A 27,880-nucleotide genomic window follows, 5' to 3' on the forward strand; every position below is an offset into this window, starting at 1 on the left:
CAAATCCCAGTGATATAAATATAATCTGGGCTAAACACTATCCCAGGACTTCTTACTCAAAATGTCTATCTTGATGGAAACATTAAAATCGAAAACAGTGGGGTGGGGGAGGAGATATTTAAATAATCAAGTATATTTAATGATTCATTCATCTGATAGTGAAAAAATGGCAGAGTGCTAAAATGGCAATGCACATGAACACTCTCCAATTTGTTGACAGCCTTCTAAAAACAGGTTTAAATAAAATCTAAGTTGGAGCTTTGTTTCAACTGAATTGTTCAATATGAAAACAAATATAGGTACACGTTTATGCAGCTTTAGGTATTCCATAGGTCATTAATCAAGGTATCAATTTAATTCTTACACATTTTGTTTTTGCTGCCCTGACTTGTCTTCTGGGATAACTTGACAGTGCCATGATATAGCTTGTGCGTGACAATGAGTCATGCTGAAACAATGCATTGTATTTACTAATTCTAATATTAACAAATATTGAGTTACTTACCTTCCTGATCTCAGATGTCAAGTTGCCTTTCCTCTGTAACATGTCATATTCTTCGTGTGTCAAATCAGGATTGATTTTATCTTAATTCTCTTGATATAAATCACCTTTCTTGCCTATTGTGTCTTCAAAGTCCGTAGCATTGTTTGAATAATCATTGCTGTTATTCCTACCAGGCACCCTATCATCACACCAGCTTCTAGCATTCATGAAGATTACCATTTCAATATCAACCACTTTAAGGATGTGATTTAAACAGTTCATTACTCCATCCACATATTTCTAGAATGAGATTATGGATGTAATTGTTCAGTAACAGATTTCAATTAAAGAAAACAAACAGAGATCAGGTCTGAAGATCGCTTCCTCCAAATTGATTTATTAACCACCGAAAGCATGTAAACCAGTGGCTAAAGGCTCATTTAAAAAATAACCATAAAACCTTAATGCAACTGCAGCTGACATCAGGCACATTTTGCCAAGTTGCCTACCCGTTAACAAACATAAATGTCTTGGAGACTTGAAAACACTGATGGCCGAAATGTAAAAAGTGAGTTGATCCAGTCATGGTGGAACACAGGAAAAGAACAGGAGTAGGCCATTCAGCTCTTACAGCTACTCTGCTATTCAATAAGACCACGGCTGATCTTTAAAAGGCCAAGTTCTAAGCAGGTTGTAAAATCAATTAATAATAGATACTATATCCACTAATTGCATCACCAAATGAGCAAAGGCGTTTGGTCATGGATCACAAGTTCTACAGAAAATATAACTAAAGTAATGCAAATTAAAAAGCACGAGAAATATTTGCAAATGGAGTAGCCCAGACTAAACTTTCTGGAAAATGCCTAGTTTATACAAAAGGTTGCCCTTGAAAGTTCATTTGTTTGATATGAAAGTCATCCAGGATACATAGCTTCAGTCACTGAAATGGTTTCTGATGGACAGATATGTTACAACATCACTTGGTAGTGCAGAGCTTGATTATTGCTGAAAAGAGAAACACATTGCCAAAGCATTTCATCTCGTCGGTGATCAGCACAAGTACACAAATGCCAAGTTTCAAACAATCACAATTTATACCACAGGAGAAAAAGGGTGTGGCTTGACTCGCAAGGTGACTACAAATAGCTGAGGTCTAACAATGGAGAGAAAGAAATGGGGAATAGTTAGCTTCTCAAGCTCCTGCATAATTGGTTGTTAGTGCGGGTATTAGCACTCAGGATTGTTCAGCAGGTGCTACCCAATCATGGACTCACGTAAAGCAGTAGATGTTTTAGGTTTTGCAAGCAGACTTGAGCAGGGCCTGTACTTTGTCTATTTTATGAACATGCGTTTGATTTGATCAGCAATTCACTGGGACATTATAATCTACACATTTGGAAATCCATGCACAAATGTTGTTCAATTATGTGGCAGGCAGAACATTTGATTGATAGCAGCACCCTGTTATGGGAAATACCACACATCAACACTTTATAGTAGAACTGGAAACAGCTCGTTTAACCTGTTCAAATTCCTCCAGGGTAATTTGCCGACTTTATAGAACTGGAAACAGCTTGCGTAACCTGTTCCAAGAGGTAGACTAGACACTTTTCAGGTCTGAACAATGGTGGCATTTGGCCCACATGCATGCTTGCATTACAATGAACAAATAATCGAATCAGGATAGCAATGGTCCTGCTGGATAACTTTGATTGACTGCATCAAGCTTGCAAGATGAGTAAACATTGCTCCAATAGGATACGGTCACCAGTCCAAGGATATTCTGCTACCACACAATTGAACAACATACTGTATGAATTCCAGTGCTGGTGCAATGCCTGGTACATAGGCAGTAGTCCGATTGTTATTGAAAAACATGCTTGATTTAAAAGTACAGACGGTACTCAACCAGCTACTGCCTATAAAAGCAAAAACAAATGTCCACTGCAGCACTTGAACAACCTGAAGGTCAGTTGAGTTAGTAAAAGTGGTTCATTTACGCTTGCTAAAAAGAGGCATTCATTCATACACTGGAATCTGTTTTCTTTAAAAAAGGAATATGTTCACTTTGTGTCTTATTGCTATGACCCAGGAGTTTGGGGAACCTATAGTTCCCGGTTGCTTTATCTATGGCGATGCCTTGGCCAGAGTCCACCTGCCATTCAGTACCCTCCACTCCAGCAGAATAAACTGTTGGGCAATTTGAAATAAGGCATTATTTTTATCTGGATGAGTGCAAAATGAAAAATTATATTAACATGTTTTTTTAGCAATGGTCAGCTATCATAAGCAAATCAATTATCACCCGACAGGGATTTTTGATGTTCAAACCTGATCTACTTAACTGCTGGGCTTTAAGAACCCCCAATTAAAACGGGTCTTTTGTCATCCCAAAATGCTTGAGTTTAATTTTGTAGTGCAGTCACTTTGTTCTCCCATGCTATGATTGCTATTTTAGTTCATAGAATCTGCTCCGCCATTCAATCATGGCTGTGTTTTTCATCCTCATTCTCTTGCCTTCTCCCCATAAGCCCCTCATCCCCTATTAATTAAGAACTTATCTATCTTTGCCTTAAAAAACAGTGATTTGGCCTTCTGCGGCAGAGATCCACAGATTCAACACCTTCTGGCTAAATAAATTCCTCCTCATTTGTGTTTTAAAGGATAGTGGAAATATCCTCTCCACGTCCACTATCTCGGTCTCTCAGTATTATTTGAGTCACAAGATCATTTTCAGAAACACCATACGCAGAGTATGTTGACCTGAAGTGTCTCTCCACAGATGCTGCCGGAACTGAATAGTGCCAACAGTTTTTATTTCATATTTCCAGCATCTGCAGTATTTTGTTTTAGTAGTAGTGCTGCTGAATATTTCATGGTGATGAAACGCAGTATTTTCACCAAGTAAACAAATTACAAATAACCTCACTTCTTTTCATCTAGTAATTTAAACCAATACAATGCACAATTAGGTTAAAAGTACACACCCATAATTCACTGAACTTAGACCACATACCAATAGTCTGAGATCATTAACTGAAAAATGCCAGTTAGCAACATTTGAAATCCCGGCTAACCGCACATTGTACTTAACCTTCAAAAAAAAAAAATGTTGTGCAATTTTTATCTGACATGTCCTTGGCAGTTGACCACATTCCTCCTGCGGCATTAGCAATTTATGTTGTTATGCCACCTGCATCCAAGTCCACACATCAGGCAGTTGTCTTGGATAGGCTAATGACCAGCCACAGCTGAATTACATTCTGTAATGCCCCCTACCCTCCCATCCTAAACTTTGAACTCTGATCAGTATAACAAAATAAAAACAGTTCAATGGAGCAAATGCTTTAAATTTAAAACAAAGGTACTGATAATCTGACAATTTTTTTTCGATATTCAGTTCAATTTCAGCAGACATCAGACTTGTGTGCAAGTAATAGAGCGAATACAAAAAAAGTGCACCCTTTCAAAATGAAAACCCATCTTCATGGGTCACAGTTCCATAAAAACAAACTTACGGAAACACAGCTCCCTTTCTCCAATTTTGCACTAATTTGTCATTCTAACACAAGCAGGATACAAACAGAGGTAGGGAAAGCCACAATTCTATACTACAACATTAACAGCAAGGAGATATGAGCATTTCCCCATACAAGTTGTGCGCCTTTTATCTAACTTCACCAGCCCAAGGCATGTTGCAAATTTATCAGCTCACAGTCAGATGGTACGCCTCACTCTGGACACATTAGCACATAAGCTTAGCAAACACTGCAGTGCATTAAAAGCTACAGTTTTTCAGAGACTAACGTACTCTGCCTCCTTGGGGAAATGTAGGTTGAAATCACTTCACTGTTAATAACATGAAACTTCAGAGATCCTGGCCATCACTCACCTCTACCTCATTACGGAGTCTCACTTTATCAATGTTATTTAAAATAAGTTATTACCTACAGAATACTTTGGAACAGCAAAGTAGGTGGATAGGACTTTGTGAATGCAAGTTCTTTTCATCAATTAAACAAAAGTAGTCCACAGTTCTAACAGGAATCCTGGAGTTCTCACATTTTTCTACAAATATTGATAGTGCAAGTGCAAATTTTAATTGAGAATTTCAACAAGGTCAATTTTATAAAAAAAACGCCTGTGCTCCTCTTCCACCATAAATGGAATGGTGCATATGCTTAGTGATAGTGCAATCATGATGCAATCATGATGCAACAAAACCAGCTCATAATAACTTCCAAGTTTAAAAAAAAATCCTTTTGGCTTCAGTCACTGGCAAAAGCAGCATTTATTACAGCAGCATTTGGGGCAGCATGGTAGCACATTTGGCTAGCACTGTGGCTTCACAGCACCAGGGTCCCAGGTTCGATTCCTTGCTGGGTCACTGTCTGTGTGGAGTCTGCATGTTCTCCCCCTGTCTGCGTGGGTTTCCTCCCACAGTCCAAAGATGTGCCGGTTAGGTGGATTGGCCATGCTAAACCAGCCATCGTGCCCCAAAAGAAGTTAGGAGGGGTTATTGGGATAGGGTGGAAGTGAGGGCTTAAGTGGGTCAGTGCAGACTCAATGGGCCAAATGGCCTCCTTCTGCACTGTATGTATGTTCTATTACCATTTTCTTATTGCCCATGAGCAGGCAGTAGTAAGCCACTTACAACTATGTGAGGAAAGTGAAGTGAACTACATTGGCGTGGGTCTGGAGTCACATGTAGGCCAGACCAAGTAGATACAGCAATTTCCTGCTCTGAAGGACAATAGTAAACCAGATCGGGTTTTAACCACAATCCAATAGTTTCACTAGCCATTTCATTCCAGATTTATTAATTAAATTCCTCCGCTGCCATGGTGGGAATTGAACTCATCACTCTGGACATTAACCTCAGGATTATTTGTCCAATAGCTTTACCACTATGGCATTGCCCCCTACAAGTAAACCATTCATTGGAAGAGTATTGTAGAGAAAAAGAGCGATGGGCTGTAAAATGATCTGCCATATTCACTTTCACTGGGATCTTTAGTTGTTCTGCCACAGCAAAATGGAAAGTGTTTTTATAAATGTTACATCAAGCCAGAGTGAATGAAAGAATGGCTGTAATCTTTCAATATGGCAGAGGCTGAAAAAGTATGCAAACAGAGTTAGTTCAATAAAATTACATAATTTTCTATACTATATTTCAATAGCATAGCACAAGTTTATGCACATGTCAATTTCTAACAGAATTTGTTCACTTCGAATTTAAATTCAATACTACTTTGTGGATTTTTACAATGGTAAACACAAAGACATGTTACATAAAAACCTTAAAAACAAAATCATTGGGTCAAGTTAAATTTAGGGAAAAGAAACAATGAAACACTTAACAGCATGCAGTTACTGCCAGCAAAGATGATCACCTTTGTTCCAGTTTTATTTAGTTTAAATTAACCACTCCCTGTTTGATTATGGTGTGACGATTATATCTCCGATGCTGTGGTTTCACAGATCGAGGGGAAAGCAGAACTGGATTTACAAGGTTCATGGCACTCTTAGGATAAGACCTGCCTGAAATGGGTGTTACAGCCAAATGCACAATCACTATTTTGTTTTTTGAAAACTAAATTTAGAGTACCCAATTTTTTTTCCAATTAAGGGGTAATCAACCTACTCTGCACATCTTTGGGTTGTCTGTGTGTGTAGAGAGAGAGAGACAGAGATAGACAGAGGAAAAGAGAGAGAAAGAGAGAGCCACACAGACATTGGGAGAATGTGCAAACTCCACACAGACACTGACCCGGGGCCAGGATTGAAGCTGGGTCCTCGGCACCGAGACAACAGTGCTAACCACTGCACCATGCTGCCCCATCCCCATTTTGTTATAAAAGTTATTCACTAACATTGTTCTGTTGTACAATGAAACAAATACTGAAGTTACACTTTTATGGGAAAGAAAATTACCATACAAACGTTATGCAATTTGTCTCTCCAATCTTACCATTCCAGAAATTGAGCATTAAGGTGGTATGCAACTTGCCACAGTAAAAATGGAAGACTTCTTATCCAATCTGAAAATTAAGCAGATCAGTTATTCTCTTGACTTGCTCCAAGAGAATGAATTTCTCCTTTTACTAAAGCAATGATGATAAAAATCAAACCTTACCTACACTCAGCACTTTCCTTTCAGGTTTGACTGCTAGTCTTATTAAAAAAACGTGTTTATGCTGCCCTGATGTCCCTTTTAGTAGCTATGGCTGAGTTTGGATCCATAGGTTGTAGACTCTTGCTAGACTCTCTTCATTACTTCAGTGGTCATTCAAGGTCTTAGACAACGAAGTTTCCTAACAGCACAGCATTTCCTGCTTTTCTTTTCTCTTGAAGATATTGCCATTCTTTAATTATGCCGACTTGTCCAAATGCTGCAGTAGTCCTGTCTTAGTGGATCTTCATGATTCACTGTTCTAATGTAGGCCACTGCAGGCATTCACAGCCGTTTGATAGTCCTTTTACAATAACTTGACATCTGTAACTCAGGAAAGCAATCTACATACTATGCAAATCTAGTTCTAGAAATTTATAGATTTAATCTTACATACCTTTAAAATTCTATGAACTGTTAATGTAGCTGTGTAACTGGACATAAGAAGTTTGAAAATGTCAGCTGGTGATATCCACTACCTGAAGACCTAGCTGTAAAATAATGGAAATCACAAGGTGCTCTCTCAAAATACTGCCTGGTTTTGCATCAGCAATTTCAAATCAGTGACAGTTCCCACTAAGATGAACATCAAAGCAAATTAATTGTACAGTGGAAATTGCAGCTCAGTGTCACCAGAATTAATACAAGAAAAACAATAAATCTTGCTCCTTAAACTTGTTTGGTCAATTTTATTCCAGACCAAATGATGATTGCTTAACAATGTACACAATCCTAATTACCAATGGAACCAAATGGTCTGGTTTGAGGTACTTCCTGTAACCAAATGTGGAAATAATTTAACTATTTATATATTTGTACGGAACACTCATTTGTTACTTGCACTGTGACTTACTGTGAATAAAAAGATTGTCATGTAATACAGGTCTGTTACATGTAATTCTGGTGACAGCATTTTCCAGGCCAATACAGCCATTTCCTGCACTAACCAAAACCATGCAAATTTTACATTTATGGTGATTTTTTTCAAAAAAGGACATCTACCTACATAGATTTCCGAGAGGTAACTCTGCATTTCTGAAAACCAATTATATACATACAGTTTCTGGCGATCAAAACATACATACATGCTCCTTCACTCCAACCTTAGGTTGATCGCTTGGAAATAGGGATGGAAAAACCTCAAATAGGAACAGACAGCTGTCTCAATTCAGAAACATTGACATACATTCTGCAGCGCAGCAATTTTTATGTTCTACTCAATTGAAAATTATTTCGTAAGAGCATTTACTCGCCTCAATTAAAATCACACCACACTGAACTCAAGACATTTAATAATTGATCAGGAATGCCTCAAAAGTTAAAATTTGAAGATCTATTCTGTTATGTCTATCAACTTCACAAGTTATTTCTTCCTCAGAACTTGAGTTTGTGACTAACTTTTGGCTTCTGGTAATCTGCAGCGTGTTGAGAAGCCTAAAAAGAAAAGTAAATTGAATATCTTTCTGGATTAACGGACAAAAACTGACTACACAGATCATTTAGTTAAAAAGATCTCATCCTTTTTATTCCCGATTCTACCACCACAATTACATGGCTCAAAAGCTATGGCAATGAGGAAAATAAAGACATTACTAGAACATGAGGTTCTTTTTAAAAAAAAACCTCAGGAATGTACATCTAACAGCAACTACATTGCAACAAACAACTGCACTTTTTGTATTCTCTCTATAGGAAACAGTCCTGAACAAGAAATGATCTCATGTTAATGCTGCAGTGACTTTTCTGACTACTGGACCATCGCTCTTCCTGTGGGCAGCCTTTACAATGAACTTGGTCGATATTCTGTCTCAAAGTAACCTGCAGCTTTCCTGACAACTCCTGGCTCATCCTCTCCTGCTAAGAACTGTTGCCTGTTGAACGATACAGGATAAGAGTTATTTATTGTACTGCGAATAATCGATAACTATATTTGCATGGAATGGTGTTGAAGCTTACCTTTCAGTAAATGTGTTCAATATCTTCTACCATAGCCACCACTTCCTCCGCCACTTCCACCACCACCACCACCAGATCCATAACCACCTGGAAAATTTGAATTTACATGCACAACGTTAGGGAAAAATATATATTTTTTAAAAAACTGCTTTCCAACACATATCCACCCAGCAATTTATTTTTTTTAAATACAGAAACAGCAGGTAAAGTCCGAAATGGATCTGGGGAATAATATATCCAATGTGAACCAGGTTCCCGATTTAGTATTCCAGATGGCCGACTATACACTGGGAAGTAATGTAACTTACAGCCTCACATGCAATGAATACAAATGTTTCCAGAAAGGTGCTTTTCTATAATAAGCAGTGTACTCACCATCATAGGGACCAGAGTTCCGCCCATAATTGTTATTCTTCATGGGTCCATAATTTGATGACTGGTTAGGATAGTTTCCAAAGTCATTGTAGTTCCCACTGCTGCCACCACCACCACCACCAAAATTTCCTAAAAGCAAAATGTGATAGGTTAATTCACTTTGTTTGTGAACATCTTTTCCTTCAATCTGCAGCAGACAAAATCTTACCTCCAAAGTTTCCACCTTCATTGTAGCTGTCGTAGCCGCCACCACCACCACTACCATATCCTCCTCCACCACCACCACTTTGGTTGCCAAAACCTGGGCCACTACCGCCATATCCTCCTCCTCCTCCTCCTCCTCTACCACTGTAACTGTGGCCACCTCCAAAATTGCCACCTGAAGAAGAACATTAGTAGGTATTTATATTAAAAACCCAAGAATTGACATTTTGTTTTACCCAAACCCTTCTGCACAATCCTTTCACCCAAGGGTTGGTCTGTTGAATCCTTCCTAGGACAAGGCTAACCTGCTCCAAATTAATCATACATGTGACTGTCATTACATGTCTTCCAATTTTCCCTTCACCCATTCGGTGCTCAGCCCATCCAAACTAAAATGATCTTAGTTGCTCTGTATCATAATAGGATTTAATACACCAATACTTTGAACTGTTGGCTATGAACCTATAATGTTTGACTTCCAGGAAATTTTGGTGGGGTGGTAGAAGCTAATTTGAGGCGTCGAAAAATGTTGTGTCAATATAAAGCTCATCATATACTTTTTCATTCTGCATTAAGAAAGATTACACTTTCTATTTAACCAGATTAGTAGAACTGGAAAATAGTCACAAAATACAAATATTCAAAATGCAAATATTGCTTGCAACCACAGATATGATCAGAACAATCTTCATGATTTATCAAAATTAAATAAAATTCAAATGATCTTCATTTTCTATAAGGTTTCAAGTTTTATCTGGTCCGGGTTTCACAACTTAATGAGAATTTCTGATAATACAGTTCAGCAGCAGCTTATTGTATTTCTTTCATACCATGCCCGAATACTATTTCCACACTAAATTAGCTCGTAAACCATTGGCAAGGCCTGGGAGTAAAAGATATCATAGAAGACGGTCAATATTAATTCCTTTTACAGGAGGCACCTTAATATTCTGAACTCATCAAGGTTTAAAAAGCAATTCAAAGCAAACATAAATTCAAGTTGACAACTATAATAGTCGAATTGTAAAAAACTAATAGACAAAGACAAGCATTTAGTTCCTACAGGACATGTAAACAAAGTTGAAAAGTCAAAATATCTAGATCACAGGAAAGTTAAAATTTTTAACGAACCATATAAACAGGGAGAGTTGACAAATAAGCTTTAGAAATTTGCTTACTGCATTAACCTTGGTGTATCAAAAGTACTGATGGTAAGTGACTTACCATCACCGAATCCATTATATCCACCAGCACCGCTCCCTCCATAATCATCACGTCCGCCTCCAAAGTTGCCCATTCCTGTGGGGTTGGTAGGGAAAAAAAAGAACCAAGCTAAACACATTGCATTCACAAGTTGAATTTTCATCTCCATCCAGGCTCTCTCAAAATTGGAGCTATCATAATGGAACACAAAAGAAAGAAAGATATACAACACCACTGGATTGAGCTTTTCTGATAAGCCTGACATTTAGTGTTTAAAGTGTCATCACTAATTGAAGACTTTGAAAATGGAATTAAATTGGCATACCTCTGCCACTGAAATTTCCTCCTCGGTTAAAATTTCCTCCTCCATTTCCAAAATTTCCACCACCACGGCTCATGTAATGGCTAGGGCTATTTCCACCTCCAGAGCCATTACGTCCTTGGAAACGAGACAGAATGTAAATAGTCAATTATATCTTCCCTCCCTCCCTCCCTTTTATCCACTCCAATTACCTCTTTGGCCAGATCCAAGCCCCTGCATCTCCTGTCGTGAAAGTGCTTTTCTCACTTCACAGTTGTGTCCATTTACAGTGTGGTATTTTTGAACTACAAAAAATAGTAAAAAAAAGTTATTTTCCAAAATGTCACAATAGTCAAAAGCAAAAAGTGACACTACCTGGTGCAAATTACATACAGCACAGCAGATCCAACGTGCCCTCTGCTTAGAATTCAAATAGTTGCCTTTCAAAAGCTTCTTTGGAATCTGCTTCCACTAAATCCCAATGCATTTCAGATTTAATAAAAATTGTTTCCTTTTAACCATTGTTTTAAAGCTGTGACCCCTGGTTGCCAATCACTTTGTTAGAGGAAATAGTTTCTGCCTACTTGCTCCATAATAAAAACCTCTCATTCAGAAACTTCAGCTTTTTCAATACTTTCACGTAACTGAAGACCCACATCCCTAGTAAACCACTTTCCAAGGACTGGACATCCTTCGTTGGGACAATAGTTTTAGGATAAGAGGTGGCAGGTTTAAAAAAAAAAGAGATGAGTGATTATACTAACGACCCACATTGTTCCTCCCACCAAAATGGAATCATCGTTCACTTCTGCATCAAATTATACATGCCCATGTCTATGAACTCCTGAACTTTGCTACAGTAGTCCCCCTTTATAACGCGGGTGTTGGGGTCCAAGACAGCCACCTGCGTTGCATCCGAGCCGCGGATATCCACGATGGGGGTTTTAAATTTATTTAAAAATCTATGCTAGCGCTTCCCATTGAGAGTCTACGGGGGGCGGGGGGAGAGGTCAGACCCCCGTAGACTCACAATGGGAAGCGCTAGGATAGATTTTAAAATAAATTTAAAACCCCCATCATGGATCTAATTAAAACAGTGTCAATTTCAGCGGCCGGCTCACTTTGATCCGGAGTGGGAAGCTGGTCTCTCACTGAAACTATCAGCCGGCCGCTGAAATTAACACTGCCGGCTGCTCACTCCCTCCAATCAGAAACATTAAAACTTAAAAGTTGGATTGGAGGGAGAGAGCAGCCGGCAGTGTCAATTTCAGCGGCCGGCTGATTGTTTCAGTGAGAGACCAGCTTCCCTCTCCGGATCAAAAAGTGAGCTGGCCGCTGAAATTGACACAACTGACAGTTGGGGTCCATAAGCCCCCCCGCAGTATATCGCGAACCGCGGTATTGCGGAGCGCGGTATAACGGGGGACTACTGTACTACCCTCGTAACTGCCTCCTGCTAAATTTGGTATTATCTGCAAATTATGAACTGAAGCTGCAGCCAAGTCCTGGTGGTTAACATACAAGAGACAATGGCCCCACCCCACTGCCAACAGAGCAGTTAATGAAGTTTATTGCTGGTGAACTTAAGAAGCACCGGCAGGGATGAGAGAGGGCCTGTGACTTGGTTTGCAAAGAATTTCATTTGTTTATCAGTTGCTGACTCATACATTGATGGATAGTTTATCATGCTATGAGCTGGGAAGGGAATATCTCCAATATGTGTGTGGTTGCAAGAGGCAGGGAAGGCACCATTAGCAGCGATAAAGGGGAAGTGGGAGAAGCTGGGAACGGCACTGGGGGGAAGGGACTTGTATCTGGCGAACTTCTACTTCCTCTTGTGCCAGGTTCACAAGGCTCATATGACTAGAGCGCGTACGAGTGGGTTCTGGGCATTGGGGTTTCAGACAAGCATTGGTGCTTGAGACTATGTCAGTGATCATGGGGGTGAGGCAGGAGCAGTGTCCAATAGTGGCAATTTTTGGCATAAGTTGCCAGAGCTGCTAGAGGGGAAGGTGCTGATGTCTTGGCCTTCATTGCCTGTCCTACTTGGATGGAGGCCAACGGTGGCAACCAGGGCTTCGGCGTGGTTGGGGGATGCGGTAGAGTTCCTGCAACTTGAAAAAAAAATTAAGTATGCCCTTAGGGGGTTGGAGGATGGGTTCATCGAGGTGGAGGCTGCTCAAGAATTATGGGGGGGGGGGGGGGGGGGGGTTTGGGGGTTATACTTAGTGAGTTTACAAAGATAACAAATGGCAAACTGTTTTGTCTGTGTGTTTTATATGATTATAGAATTATTTGTATTGTTTGAAATCAAATATATTTTTTTAAGAAATACAAATGAGATTGATAAGATTAATCTTTGGACAGGACTGAATTTCTAGGCTTTGGTTAAAATGCGACTTTTCAAATTCTGTCCAACAACAAATCTGCTACGTCAAAGAACTGGCTGAGCAAGGTGTGAATACTTAGGAACAAGAAAGGCAGTAAATAGTAGTATGAATAGGAAATAGACTTAGAATCATAGAGCTTTACTCTTCAGCCCATCATGTCTGCACTGGCCATAAATCAACTATCTATTCTAAATCCATTTTCCAGCACTTGGTCCGTAATCTTGTATGCTATGGCATTTCAAGTGCTCATCTAAATGCTTCTTAAAATGTTCCCAACTCTACCACCCTATTTGCTGACTCCAAGCTTTTGAGGCAGAAGGAAAAAGGGGGAAAAAAAACACCAATGGATGTGTACAGTGGCTGCAGATTTTTTTTTTTTTTTTTTAAATTTAGAATACCCAATTATTCTTTCCAATTAAGGGGCAATTTAGCGTGGCCAATCCACCTATCCTACACATCTTTGGGTTGTGGGGGTGAAACCCACGCAGACATGGGGAGAATGTGCAAACTCCTCACGGACAGTGACCCAGGGCCGGGATTTGAACCCGGGTCCTCAGCGCCGTAGGCAGCAATGCTAGCCACTGTGCTGCCCTTGCTGCAGATTCTTTGACAGCTACCTTTTTGGGGGGGGGGGGGGGGGCGTGTGTGTGCAGCCAGCTTTACTACTGATAATGAATTTGGGAATCTCTCCAAAAATGAGAGAAGTGCCTAGTGATGGTCGCTTGAAGTTACCATTCAGTGAAGTGGGAAACCATGAATGCATGTTTCCCTTCCACAGATCTCTGAACCCTGAGCAGGTTCATTACTAAACACGCATATCTAGGATCACAACCAAAGCATTTTTACGGCCATTGGCTATGCATAATTGCATTACAAAGCAGAGCACTAAAAGTCTTTGGACAAAAGAAGTTGACACGGCAGTTCAAGGGTTCAAGTTTCGGACATCAAATCACTCCTCAGTTTTACGTTGTTTCACTCTTGCTTAAGTTTGCCAGTATCCAGTAAAATGGAACTAGGTTATAATTTACGTTTATACACATCTATTTACTATTCCACACTTTAGCAACAACCCACCTCTAAAAACTAATTCAGACAAAACCCATTTATATAAAAGCCACACACCAACAATTTTGTCAACGGAGTCATGATCATCAAATGTGACAAAGGCAAATCCTCGTTTTTTCCCACTTCCACGATCAGTCATGACTTCAATATTTTCAATCTTGCCATACTTTTCAAAATAATCTCTCAGGTGATACTCCTCAGTATCTTCTTTGATACCGCCAACAAATATTTTTTTCACTGTTAAATGGGCACCAGGTTTTGTAGATTCCTGTATAAAAGAACAAGTCAAGTCAAGGGCCGCTTGCTATTTTTAAACACCATATATACTTGCATAAATGACAACATACCTCTCTTGACACTGCTCTTTTCGGTTCTACAACACGACCATCAACTTTGTGTGGCCGTGCAGACATAGCTGCATCCACCTCCAATACACAAGAATAAGTCACAAATCCAAATCCTCTTGAACGTTTTGTTTGTGGTTCCCTCATCACCTAAAAGCAAAAGGTTAAACAACTTAGAACAATGTGCCTACATATTTCTTTAGAAATCAGGTGTTTTATATGATCTTTCATTACTCGTTTTCTTTCCTTTCAAGATGGAGATATAGTGAATACAACTTGGGGAAAGGTGGTGCTGTAACTAGACTAATAATCCAGAGGTTCAGGCTAAAGCTCTGGGAACATGGATAAAATTTTATTACGGCAGCTGATGGAATACAAGTTCGATTAAATCAAATCTGGAGTATAAAGCTAGTTCAGTAAAGGTGACCGTGAAAACTACCCATTCATGTAAAAAAAATGCATCAGGTTCACTAATGCCCTTAGGGAAGAAAATCTGCCATCCAGTCTGACCTACATGCAACTCCAAACCCAAGGCAATGCGAGTTACTCTTAACTGTCCTCTGAAATGGTCCAGCAAGTCACTCAAATGAGTGCCCACAGTCCAACGAATACAGAAAAAAAGCCTAAAAGTGGTGAGAAAAAACATGTGAAAATTAATGGCCAACCATTTTAGTTTGACTCAATGCAAATATGGAAAAACACTCATGCATGTTCTATACAACTAAAATACCAGGGAGATGCAACAGCAGATATTCTCAAAAACAAGGCAGCAACTGGCAAGGTATTGCATGAATGAGCCATGTCAAAACTGGTTGGGTGGATGGAAAAACCCTCCCAATAGCTTGAGTCATACTCAACAAAACCAGTCAATAACCATCTCAAATGAGAGAAATGGCTGCCACCTCCAATCACTAACAACATGGTCACTGTTCTTCACCCATCATTAACATCTTGTGGTGTGTTGATAGGCAAGGTAGTGTAATCACCACTAACAGAAGTTGAGCAAACCAATCATATCAACACCATGGCTACAAGAGCAGGACAGTGCCTCGGCTGCTGATACTCAAAGCTCCTCCACAATCTGGAAGGCTAAAGCCAGGAGTATGATAGCATACTTTCTCCTTGCCATGCAGCCCAGCCATAACTCAAGCTACCAGGTATCATTCATGGTAGACTAGTTTGCTGACCAGTACTCCAACCATCGAGCTAAACATGCGCTTGCTCTATTTTTGTCTGTTCACCAAGGTGGAAGCGCAAACTTCCAATATTACTTTGACAGTCATAATAAGATACGAGAAGATCACCAAATGCAACATGTCCAAAAAAAGTCATGACTTGAGACATCAAGAATCACCGCTTAATGGAATCAGGACCTCAATTCCATACTACTCTGGGAGCAGAATTGGCAGGAACTCAAAGTTTTAAGAAGGCAAAGTGACAACTTCTCAAAACAGCCAAGGACATGCCACAAATATATCTTTGCCTGGGTAACCTACATTGTAAGAATTAAATAAATTGACTCATGGCTTCACAAGAGCAGCAAAATATGATAATTTGTTTAATTGATGAAGGATGGATACCATGTCTTGACACACTTGGGAATTTTAATAAACCTTAAAACAGCAAAAATAATCAATCTCACCACACAATCTGTTAACAGTCCCCATTGTTCAAAGTGCTCCTTTAAACTCTCTTCATTAGTTTCAAAACTCAATCCACCAATGAACAGCTTGCGTAACTGCTCTGGTTCTTTAGGTTCTTGACCCTGTAAAACAACAAACATATGGCTTTTAAAATGCAAACAGCTAGTAATAACAACTTGTGAATGAAGTAGAAGGATCTCAAAATTGCCCGATTCCCATGTATGCAAATCAATTTTCAGCTGGATAAGATTTTCAAAAGACATACAAAATAAATTCCTGTTTTGTCAAGATGGGGCTAGTGCAAGTGAAAAATAATAGGGATTAGAATCTAAAATTGCATCACATGACTAAAGCATAATAATATTGAGATGCAACATGCACAGAATGGCCTAGGTAGAGTTCTCTTTTGGAGGGCCGGTGCAGACTTGATGGGCCAAATGGCTTCTTCTGACAGCAGGAATTCCATGATGATTTAGGCTTACTTGAACATATTGGGCCTGTCTGCAGAATGAATAGTCTAAAAAGTAACAGGCAGGATGGTTGTGTCTGTCTGCATTACTAAAGATCCAGGGTGCAAAGTCAGCATGATCTTTGTATTATGAATAATGAAAGTCAATTCCTTCTACAAAATATGGTAGAATCATAGAATCCAGAACCCCTACAGTGCAGGAGACCATGCGGCCTATCAAGTCTGCAACAACCCTCTGAAACAGGCACACCTCCCTGCAATCCCATAACCCCACCTAACGGTTGCACACAAAGGAACAATTTAGCATGGTCAATCAACCTAATCTGCACATCTTTGGAATGTGGGAGGAAACCGGAGCACCCGAGCAAACCCTGCAGACATGGGGAGAAAGAGAGAGCAGTTGCACATGAGGTGGTGCCCGCCAGAGACCGTCCGATTTAAGCCCTTTTCACCCTGTTTTCGGAGATTTGGAGTGGAATTTGGTCAGTTTGATGGGTTAAGAATCCCAATTCAAAGGAATGCCCAATAAATAAAAAACTAGGTAGCAGAAAAATAAGGAATTGTCGGACCCGGGAGCTTTGATGCTCCTGCAGCGCAAGAGTCTATAGGGTATGAACGGAGAGGAGTGCCTCTTGTTTTCGACTCATCGTTTGGAGTATGGGGACCAGGGGGATGGTTGTTGGGTAAATTCCAGCTTCTAAGAACTAATCTGTTCAGGTGCATAACCTTTTACGCAAGGAGATTCCTCCTTTCTCCTTGGCACCCTCTTTGATGGGCAGGGTTCTTTCAGCGGTTGAGCTAGGGGAGGGGAAGATATTGGATATTTATCATCTGCTTGTGTTGATCAAAGTGGAGCAAGCTCATTGGATGAGGTTAAAAAGGATAGTAGGAAAGGGAGCTGGGTCAGGTTTTTGATGGAGACGTGTAGAGTGAGGCTCTACACAGGGTCAACTCCAGCTCCTCATGTGCGAGGCTCAGCTTGACTCAGTTCAAGGTGGTGCATAGGGCACATCTGACCAGAGCATGGATGAGTGCGTTTTTTCCAGAAGTAGAGGATAAGTGCTGTTGTGCACAGGGTCTGGCAAATCATACTCATATGCCCTGGTCCTGTCCTAAAATGGAGCTTTTGGGTTTTCTTCAGCACGTCAGGAATTCTTGGGATTAAGTTGGATCCTTATCTGTTGGGGACTGTCTTTGAGACAAAGCAAAGGCGTACGCTCTTGTCTTCACCTTGCTAACGGTGGTCACACTGCAGGTTCAGATGCCACAGGCAGGAAGGGAATGGTTGACCATCAGGCAGTGCAAGAGAGCAAGGCAGGCACTGCAAGGATCTCCTCTGGCCATTCTCTGGCAAAACAGATATACCGTTTTGGATACTGTTGAGGGAAATGACCTCTTGGGGGAAAGCAGCAACAACCAAATTTGATTTGATTTCTTAGTCACATGCATTAGTATACAGTGAAAAGTATTGTTTCTTGCATGCTATACACACAACGCATAACGTACATAGGGGAGGAAGGAGAGACTGCAGAATATAATGTTAGTCACAGCTAGGGTGTAGAGAAAAGATCAACTTAATACGAGGTAGGTCCATTCAAAAGTCTGATGGCAGCAGGAAAGAAGCTGTTCTTGAGTGACATCAATTGTTTGTATCTTTTTCCTGACGGAAGAAGGTTGAGAGAGTATGTCCGGGGAGCATGGGGTCCTTAATTATGCTGGTTCCCTTTCTGAGGCAGAGGGAATTATAGACAAGAGTCAATGGAAGGGAGGCTGGTTTGCGTGATGGACTGGGCTACATTCGATAAGGGAACAGTGTAGAGGGACTTTAGAGGGGTTTCACAGGATGGCGCAACATCGAGGGCCGAAGGGCCTGTACTGTGCTGTAATGTTCACCGGGCTACATTCACGACCGTTTGTAGTTTCCTGCGGTCTTGGGCAGAGCAGGAACCATACCTGTTAAAAATTTGTTGCACCACATTTGGTTCGGCTGCAGTGGGGAGGAGTATAAAGCATGGGAATGCAACAGTTATAGAGAATTCAATTGCAAAGGGAATAGATAGGTGTTCTGTGGCCACAAATGAGACTCCAGGATGGTATGTTGCCGCCCTGGTGTGAGGGTCAAGGATGTCTTGGACATTCTGGAGGGGGAGGGTGAACAGCCAATGGTCATAGTGCACATCGGTACCGACATAGGCCAAAAAAAAGGGACGAGATCCTGAAAGAGCACGAGAGCTAGGAAGAAAGTTAGGGAGTCGGACATCAAAAGGTAGTGATCTCAGGATTACTACCAGTGCCACGTGCGAGGCAGAGTAGAAATAGTAGGATATATCGGATGAATACGTGGTTGAAGGGATGTTGTCAGTGGGAGGGCTTCAGATTCCTGGGGCATTGGGACCGGTTCTGGGGGAGCTGGGACAAGTACAAATTGGATGGGTACATTTGAGCAGGACCGGGACTTACTGGAGTGGTTGAGGAGGGATTAAAAAAGTATGGCAGTGGGATGGGAATCAATGTAAGGATTCAGAGCTGGGAGAATCAAGAACAAAAGAAAAGGACAGAAAGGAGAATAAGAAAAGTGATAGACAGATGAATCAAGGGCGCGCATCAGATAAATCCTTAAGGCTAGTCATTTTAATGTACCCTTTTTGTAAAAATAATAGGAAAAGATTAGCCTTAAGGTTTTGCAGCTGAACGCGCAGCGCATTCAAAATAAAATGGATGAATTAGTTGCAGAGAGATGTAAAGGGATATGATATAGTTGAGATTACGTAGACATGGCTCCAAGGTGACCAATGATGGGAACTAAACTTGAGACCTATTCAATCTTTAAGGAGGACAGAGAGAAAGGAAAAGGTGGTGGAGTTGCATTGTTGATTAAAGAAGATATTGATACAATATTGAGGAAAGATATTAGTACAGATGTGGAATCTGTCTGGGTAGTTAAGAAACAGTAAGGGTGGTATACACCCCACCAAACTGCAGTGGTAATGTTGGGAATAGCAAGAGACAGAAAATCAGAGATGCAGGTGATAAAGGAACATCGTGATTATGGATGACTTTAATCTGCATATAGATTGGGTGACTCAAAGTAATCACACTGCAATAGAGGAGGAATTTCTGGACCAGTATGTTGAGTAACCAACAAGGGAACAGGCCATTTTAGACTGGGCGTTGTGCAATGAGAAAGGATTAGGTGGCAATCTGAATAATGTACCAGAAGATCTGAAAAGCACAAGTTTTAGTGAGGAGCTGAAGGAAATTAGTCTTAGTAAAGAAATGGTTTTGTGGAGTAATGAGACTGAAGGTGGGTGGCACAGTGGGTAGCACTGTTGCTTCACAGCTCCAGGGTTCTAGGTTTAATTCCCAGCATGGGTCATTGTCTATTTGGAGTCTGCATGGGTTTCCTCCAGGTACTCGGGTTTCATCCCACAAGTCCCGAAAGACGCACTGTTAGGCGAATTGGATATTCTGAATTCTCCCCGTGTACCCAAACAGGTGCCAGAATGTGGCGACTAGGAGCTTTTCACAGTAACTTCATTGCAGTGTTAATGTAAATCCATTATCAAGGATTTCATTGCATAGCATTTGGAAAGCAGTGGTGTAATCAGACAAAGTCAGCATGCGACAAATCTACTTTGAAAATGTAACTAGCAGTTGACCAGGGAGAACTGATGGATGTGGTTTATTTAGACTTTGAGGGTCTCGCATAGCAGATTAATATGAAATGAAAAATCTCTTTTGTCACAAGTAGACTTCAAATGAAGTCACTGCGAAAAGCCCCTAGTCGCCACATTCCAGCACCTGTTCGGGGAGGCTGGTACGGGAATTGAACCATGCTGCTGGCCTCCCTTGGTCTGCTTTAAAAGCCAGCTCTTTAGCCCTGTGCTAAACCAGCCCCTGATATGTAAAGTTAAAGCAGGATTACAGGCAGTGTCTTGAGATGGATAAAAAGCTGGTTAGCAACAGGAAGCAAAAAGTTGGAATGAACTGGCCTTTTTCTGATTGGGAGGCAGTGACTAGTGGGGTACCGCAGGAACCTGTGCTAGGACCCCAAACTTTTCTCATTATATATTAATGATTTAGACGAGGGAATTAAATGCATGATCTCCCAGCTGTGAGGAGGATGCAGAGATGCTTCAGCATGATTTGGGCAGGCTGAGTAGGCATATGCATAGAAGACGCAGTATAATGTGGATAAATGAGGCCACCCGCTTCAGTAGCAAAAATAGGAAGGCAGATTATTTGAATGGGTGTAATTGAGAGAGGTGGATACTCAGTGAGACCTTGGTGTCCTTGTGCATTAATTGGTGAAAGCAAGCAGTAAAGCAGGCAAATGGTATGTTTGCCTTCATAGTGAGAGGATTTGAGTATAGGAAGAGAGATGTTTTACTGCAATTGTATAGGCCACACCTGGCGTACTATGTGCAGTTTTAGTGTCCTTATCAGAGGATTGAATTTTTATTTATTGTCATACTGGGTAGAACCGGAATCTTTCATCCAAACAGAACTCTCCTTTGGGCTGTTACATAGAAAATTAGAAGCATTAGGAGGCTGTTCGAGCCTTCTCCGTCATTCATTCTGATCATGACTGATCATCAAGTTCAATACCTGATCCCACCGTACCCCCATATCCCTTTAGACCCAAGAGCTATATCTAGGGTGGCACGGTAGCACAGTGGTTAGCCCCGTTGCTTCAGGTTCGATTCCCGGCTTGGGTCACTTTCTGGGTGGAGTCTGCACGTTTTCCCTATGTCTGTGTGGGTTTCCTCCGGGTGCTCCGGTTTCCTCCCACAAGTCCCGAAAGACGTGCTGTTAGGTGAATTGGACATTCTGAATTCTCCCTGTGTACCCAAACAGGCCAGACCCAGGAATGTGGTGACAAGGGGGCTTTTCACAGGGGGATCTTCATTGCAGTGTTAATAGATCATAGAATTTACAGTGCAGAAGGAGGCCATTCGGCCCATCGGGTCTACACCGGTCCTTAGAAAGAGCACCCCACCAAAGCCCACACCTCCACCCTGTGCGGGTTTCCTCAGGGTGCTCCAGTTTCTTCCCAAAGTCCAAAGATGTGCAGGTTAGGTGGATTGGCCATGCTAAATTTCCCTTTGTGTCCAAGAAAAGGTTAGGTGGGGTTACGGGGATGGGGGTGTGTAAACCTTCCTGCGACAATAAATATTATTATTATTTCTTCTTCTTGAAATTACACAACATTTTGGTCTCAACTACTTTCTGTGGTAGTGAATTCCACTGATTCACCACTGTCTGGGCAAAAAAAGTTTCTCCTCACCTCAGTCCTAAAAGGTTTACCACTTATCCTCAAATTATGAACCTCTAGTCCTGGACTCCCCCAACATCCTAATCTACCCTGTCTAATCCATTTTTTAAAAAAAATAAAAAATTTTGAGCACCCAATTAAGGGATGATTTGGTGTGGCCAATCCACCTGCCTGCACATCTTTTTGTGTTGTGGGGGTGAGACCCAGACACAGGAGAATGCGCAAACTTCACGGATAATGACCTGGGGTCAGGATCAAACCCAGGTTCGCTCTGCCATGAGGTAGCAGCGCTAACCACTGTGCCATCCCTCCCCTGTCTAATCATGTTAGAATTATGTACGTTTCTATGAGATCCCATCTCACTCTTCTAAACTCCAATTAATATAATCATAACCTATTTAGTTTTTCCTCATATGACAGTCCAGCCATTCCAGGAATCAGCCTAGTAAACCTTCGCTGCACTCCCTCACAGCAAGAACATTCTTCCTTTTACAGATACACCATAGAAAGCATCCTATCTGGCTACATCACAGCCTGGTATGGCAACTGCTCAGCATAAGACCGCAAGAAACTTCAGAGTCATGAACACAGCCCAGTACATCACACGAACCTGCCTCCCATTCATTGAATCCATCTACACCTCCTGCTGTCTGGGGAAAACGGGCAGCATAATCCAAGACCCCTCCCACCCGGCTTACTCACTGTCCCAACTTCTTCCATCAGGCAAAAGATACAAAAATCCAAGAACACGCACAGATTCAAAAACAGCTTCTCCCCCGACGTTACCAGACTCCTTAAACGACCCTCTTATGGACTGACCTCATTAACACTACACCCTGTATGCTTCACCCGATGCTGGTGTTATGTAGTCACATCGTGCACTTTTGTTTTCTTTTATTTCCTTTTCTTTTCATGTACTTAGTGATCTGCTCGCAGAAAAATACTTTTCACTGCACCTGGGTGACAATAAACTCCACAACCTCATGGAGTTTTTGCACTTAGAAAAGGTCAAGTGTATCTATTGTGAGGGGTTCATAAGATAGGCTGAGTAGAACCTATTTCAGGGTGTTGGTTGCAGTCAGACATTAGGTGAAGGCGGGGGTGGGTGTCTGGTTTTGGTTGTTTTTTTTAAGTGTGATTTTACCGTGTTATTTAGATTTAGAACAGTACAGCACAGAACAGGCCCTTCGGCCCTCGATGTTGTGCCGAGCAATGATCACCCTACTCAAACTCACGTATCCACCCTATACCCGTAACCCAACAACTCCCCCTTAACCTTACTTTTTAGAACACTACGGGCAATTTAGCATGGCCAATCCACCTAACCCGCACATCTTTGGACTGTGGGAGGAAACCGGAGCACCCGGAGGAAACCCACGCACACACGGGGAGGACGTGCAGACTCCACACAGACAGTGACCCAGCCGGGAACCGAACCTGGGACCCTGGAGCTGTGAAGCATTTATGCTAACCACCATGCTACCCTGCTACCGTGCTGCCCCCTAATATTGAAACATTTCTCAAAACTATCTTTACAAAGGCATAGGAGCAAAGTAGAGAAAATTACAAGCAATGGAAGCTCCGGGCCATGCCTGTGGACTGAATGGAGGTGATCCCAAAACAGTCATCTTGTTTGCATGTAGTCTCCCCAATATAAAGATGACCACAAATAGTATACGAAATTGAAAATACATGTAAATCGCTGTTTAATTTGGAAGGAGTGATTGAGATTTTGGATGGTGAGAAGGAGGTGAAAGGACAGGTATTTCATTTCCTAAGCTTGCATGGAAAGTTGCTGTAAGGAAGGGAGCAGGTGTTGGGTTGACTGAGGAGTAGTCTAGAGTGTTGCAGAGGGAATGGTTCATAAGAAATGGTGAAAAAAGGGAGGATAGGTGGAAGTTGTGATTGGCAACCCTGGATAGCAGCACTCAAGTGGGTAGGTTCACAGGAGGAAACCAAACAGCAAAAAGACACACCAGGCCAAAACTAGCTTCAACCAGTGCCTGAGCTGCTCTAGAAATTACCAGTCTAGAAAGCTTACAGCGCCAGGCTCCCAGGTTCAATTCCCGGCTTGGGTCACTGTCTGTGCGGACCGCATACTTTATCCCCGTGTCTATGTGGGCTCCTCCAGGTGCTCCGGTTTCCTCCCACAGGTCCTTAAAGACGTTCTTGTTCGGTGAATTGGACATTCTGAACTCTCCCTCAGTGTACCCAAATAGGCGCCAGAGGTGTGACGGGTAGGGGATTTTCTCACTAACTTCATTAGTGTTAATGACTATTGGTGACACTAATAAAGATTATATTATTAAGCAAAAGGTTTTGAGACTTGCAAGCCATCACCAGGTTGTTCCAATATTCCACTAATATGCAATAAACCTCTTGATCTGTTACACCAAACCTACCGTCAGCCAACATTTGTCCCTGGTCAAAAACTCAAAAAAAGTAATTTATAGAACCGTAAAACTTCAGCAACAAGCTCTTAATACAGGCATAGTTTTAAACCACACAACACAACTCGGCTGCAAAATTTGAATTGTTTCGCACCCAGAAGGATCATGTATTGAAGTGACTTCAAGAATAGACTTTTGAAATTTAATCTCAAGTCAAGACCCAGAACCCAGAAAGAAGCACTGTGTCTTTCTCTTGTTGCAATATGATCTAACATGTTCAATTTTTCCTATGCAAGTCTAAGTGACTTAAGACTAATCATCAATAGAGGGCTAAGTAGCATTCTGTCTGCATCTATAATTCTAAGTTCTAGTGTCAGCTGTGGCACAGTTGGTAGTCCTCTCACCCAAGTCATAAGGTTCAAGGCTCAAGTCGCATTACAAGATTTGAGCACAAAAATAATCAATGCTGACAGTGCAGTGGAGGGAATGCTGCGCTGTCGGAGGTGCTGCCCCAATAACCACTTGGGCAAATGCAAGAGATGCACTATTGCATTCCAAAGAAGTACAGGCCCATACTTGAATCGAAACGTTAATCGTTTTTCTCTTCACAGATATCAGATCTGACTTTTTTTCAGCACGTGTAGAATTGCAGCAATTTCAATTGTGGCTGAAACAGCTGACAGTAGAATCAAGCTGAAACAAATATAGTGTACACAAAAGTGGGCGGAAGAGCAAGATGATCAACAACTGACGGAACTCTCATGGAAGAAGTCCAGGATCACCAGAGTTAGGATTTACGGAAGCCTGGAGAACGGCAAAAGCTCAAACAAAATCAGCAGATTCTGTTTGGTTCACGCTACAAACTCCTGACTTTCAGACGACAGTGCCCTCCGCCCCCCAAGTTCTGGAGAAAATAACAGCGAAAGCGGCCTCGCATTTCCGAACAAGTGAAAGGAGGCCGGCCATCCTGCAGCAGCCAGACTACTTCCAGAAGGAATTGAACTGGTGTCACCCAGCAAGGGCACTACACCAGCCACCCAGCAGCCAGCCTCCCGCCAACGGCAACTCACCTTGTTTTCAGTCCGGAGTCACAACCGGATCCCGAACGTCAGCTTGAGACTCATTGACAAACACAACCCGTCTATTAATAATTAACCAGCAGCGGCACCGCCATTTTAAAATTGGTGCAGAATCCATGTTCTCGAGCTGCTACAAAAAGGTCGAAACCAGAGGCACAACCCAGGATATAGGGCCCAGGGCCGCCATTAACAAGCAGCCGCCTCACCTCAGTACCATCGGCAGGATGAAACTCAGGCCCGCCAAACAAATAAATACATCAATAAAGAAAACGAGAAGACCCGAGCGGGAAGGAAAAGGGTGGAATGACAGCGAGGCTAGAGAGAAGGCTCGATCTTACCTCCATAATTTAATGGGAAGCGGGTGGAACGAGAGCGCGACCGAAATCTTTTATCACAACCCGGCAGACACTGCGGCAGCGAAACGCCGCCCCCCTCAGACCCCGCCTCCCGTACTGCGTCACTCAGGCACCTCGCCCGACTGACCCCGCCTCCCATAGGCGTCACTCAAAAAGCCCGCCCCTCTGACCCCCGCCTCCCATAGACGTCACTCAAAAAGCCCGCCCCTCTGACCCCCGCCTCCCATAGACGTCACTCAAAAAGCCCGCCCCTCTGACCCCCGCCTCCCATAGGCGTCACTCAGAAACCCCGTCCCTCACCGACCCCGCCTGTCCTGCGTCCCTCGAACCCCAGCCCCCACTGGTCCCGCCTTTCATACTGCCTCACTCAAATCCCCGCCTCTGAGACAGGAACCTCAGAACTCCGCCTCCAACACTGCATCAGTCGAAACCCCGTCCCTCAGACCCCGCCTCCCATCATGCACCACTGAAACACCCCACCCCTCACTCAGAACGCCACCCCTCATGCGTCAGTAACCCCCCCGCCTAGAGCACTGCGTCCCTCAGAAACACTGTCCCTCACTGCGTCACTCATCCATCCCTCTGCCTTCAGTAATGCGTCACTCAGAAACCCCGCCCTCACTGATCCCGCCTTCATCAACCGAAACCCGCCCGACAACTAGTCATTCACTGGCTTGGCCCACATTCCCGCCACACACTCGTCAATCACACTGGCCCCGCCCTCACACAGCTTCATTTATACCACATCCGCCCCAAGACGTCGTCTAGTACAGGGACAGAGGACAATGGAAGAATTTAGTAGGTCTGCCAGCATCTAGTGCGGGAGAAAGAGTTAACATTTCGAGTCCATAGGTGTCTATCACATTGGCCTCCACCCCAGGCCACAATCACATAGATTCGGCCCCAAAAACACTGTCCTCACTCGCATTAATCATACTGACCTCCCACACTGCGTCCATTATCCAAGCTGCACGCGAAATACGTCACTCATGCAGGCTCCACCCATGTTGCGTCATTCTCCTAGGCTCCACCCCACACCGTCAATCACCCAGGCCTCCACCCCACGCTACGTCAAACACCCAGGCTCCACCGCGATGAGTTAATTACCCAGGCTCCACCCCACGCTCCGTCAAACACCCAGGCTCCACCCCATGCCGAGTCAATCACCCAGGCTGCACCCCAAACACGTCAATCACCCAGGCCCCACCCCATGCCGAATCAATGACCCAGGCTCCACCCCACGCTGCTTCAATCACCCAGGCTCCAACCGACGCCGAGTCAATCACCCCAGGCGCCACACCACGCTGCGTCAATCACTGCGGCCCCACCCACCCGACACTACGTATATCACATTGGCACCACCATTCGTCCATATCAACCACTCTGGATTCACCACCATTCGTATCACTCATTGTCGCCGAGCACAAGGCCACGTCAATCACATTGGCTCCCTCCCCCCCTCTGCATTAATCACACTGTCGCCGCCCCCTTTAGGCAATCTCATTAACTCCGCCCCAGACTCGACACCACCAAACGTCAATTACATATACTCCGCCTGTACATCGCGTCACTCACCATTTACCCCCGTTACGTTACGTCGTTCACTGGATCCCAACGCTCCAATCACAGACCCCGCCCTACACGCGTCACACTGGCCCTGCTCCCAACGCGCCCGTTAATCACATTGACTGCACGAGACATGTCGTCAATCTGGCTCCGCCTCCCACTCTCGTCACTACACATTCCGCCCCATTTCGTGTCAATCACAGTAGCCCCGCCCCTTACTGTCAATCACACTGACCCCGCCCCCTAGCGAGTCAATCGCGCTGACCTGACCGTTTACCGTGTCAATCACACTAACTGGTTTCATACCATGTCAATCACACTCATCCCGCTCTTCCAGCTTCAATCAGTGAACCCGCCCCCTACCGTGTCAATCACATTGCCCCTACCCCTTGCTACGTCAATCACGCCATGTTATCCCCTTTAATCTCACTTGACATCTTGGTTTTTCTTTATAGTAGTTTGCCCTCCCCCAATCCACTGGGTCATCTTTTCCCTATTCTTAGTGGTGCTTTGACACAGTGGTTACCTTTGATCTTCCATTAACATATTCTCTAGACTCCAAACTTTGATGTTAGTTCAATAGCTTTATTGAACTTGTTAAGCAG

The 27,880-nt window shown here is 42.7% G+C and overlaps 1 protein-coding gene across 4 annotated transcripts; it reads right to left on the bottom strand.

Moving 5' to 3' along the window:
- Positions 1-850: 850 nt before the first annotated feature.
- hnrnpa3 (heterogeneous nuclear ribonucleoprotein A3) lies at positions 851-27,387 on the bottom strand. 4 transcript variants are annotated; one of them, XR_005459757.1, is made up of 12 exons: positions 26,651-26,742; positions 16,140-16,262; positions 14,501-14,647; positions 14,211-14,421; positions 10,911-11,003; positions 10,723-10,836; positions 10,419-10,493; positions 9,199-9,369; positions 8,991-9,119; positions 8,616-8,702; positions 6,459-6,528; positions 851-1,492 (listed from the first exon to the last, which is right to left on the bottom strand). XR_005459757.1 is itself a non-coding variant. In XM_038789324.1 (11 exons), the coding sequence occupies exons 1-10, from the start codon at positions 27,285-27,287 to the stop codon at positions 8,632-8,634; spliced, it is 1,137 nt and encodes a 378-aa protein (XP_038645252.1). In that variant the 5' UTR covers positions 27,288-27,387; the 3' UTR covers positions 8,158-8,530; positions 8,616-8,631. The 4 variants fall into 4 exon arrangements, 3 of the variants coding, with proteins under 3 accessions (XP_038645252.1, XP_038645250.1, XP_038645251.1); XM_038789324.1 differs by lacking the exons at positions 851-1,492; positions 6,459-6,528; positions 26,651-26,742 and adding exons at positions 8,158-8,530; positions 27,285-27,387; XM_038789322.1 differs by lacking the exons at positions 851-1,492; positions 6,459-6,528 and adding an exon at positions 8,158-8,530.
- Between the last annotated feature and the right edge of the window lie 493 nt (positions 27,388-27,880).

Source organism: Scyliorhinus canicula, chromosome 2 (genome assembly GCF_902713615.1).
Source record: "Scyliorhinus canicula chromosome 2, sScyCan1.1, whole genome shotgun sequence".
Lineage (NCBI taxonomy): Eukaryota > Metazoa > Chordata > Chondrichthyes > Carcharhiniformes > Scyliorhinidae > Scyliorhinus > Scyliorhinus canicula.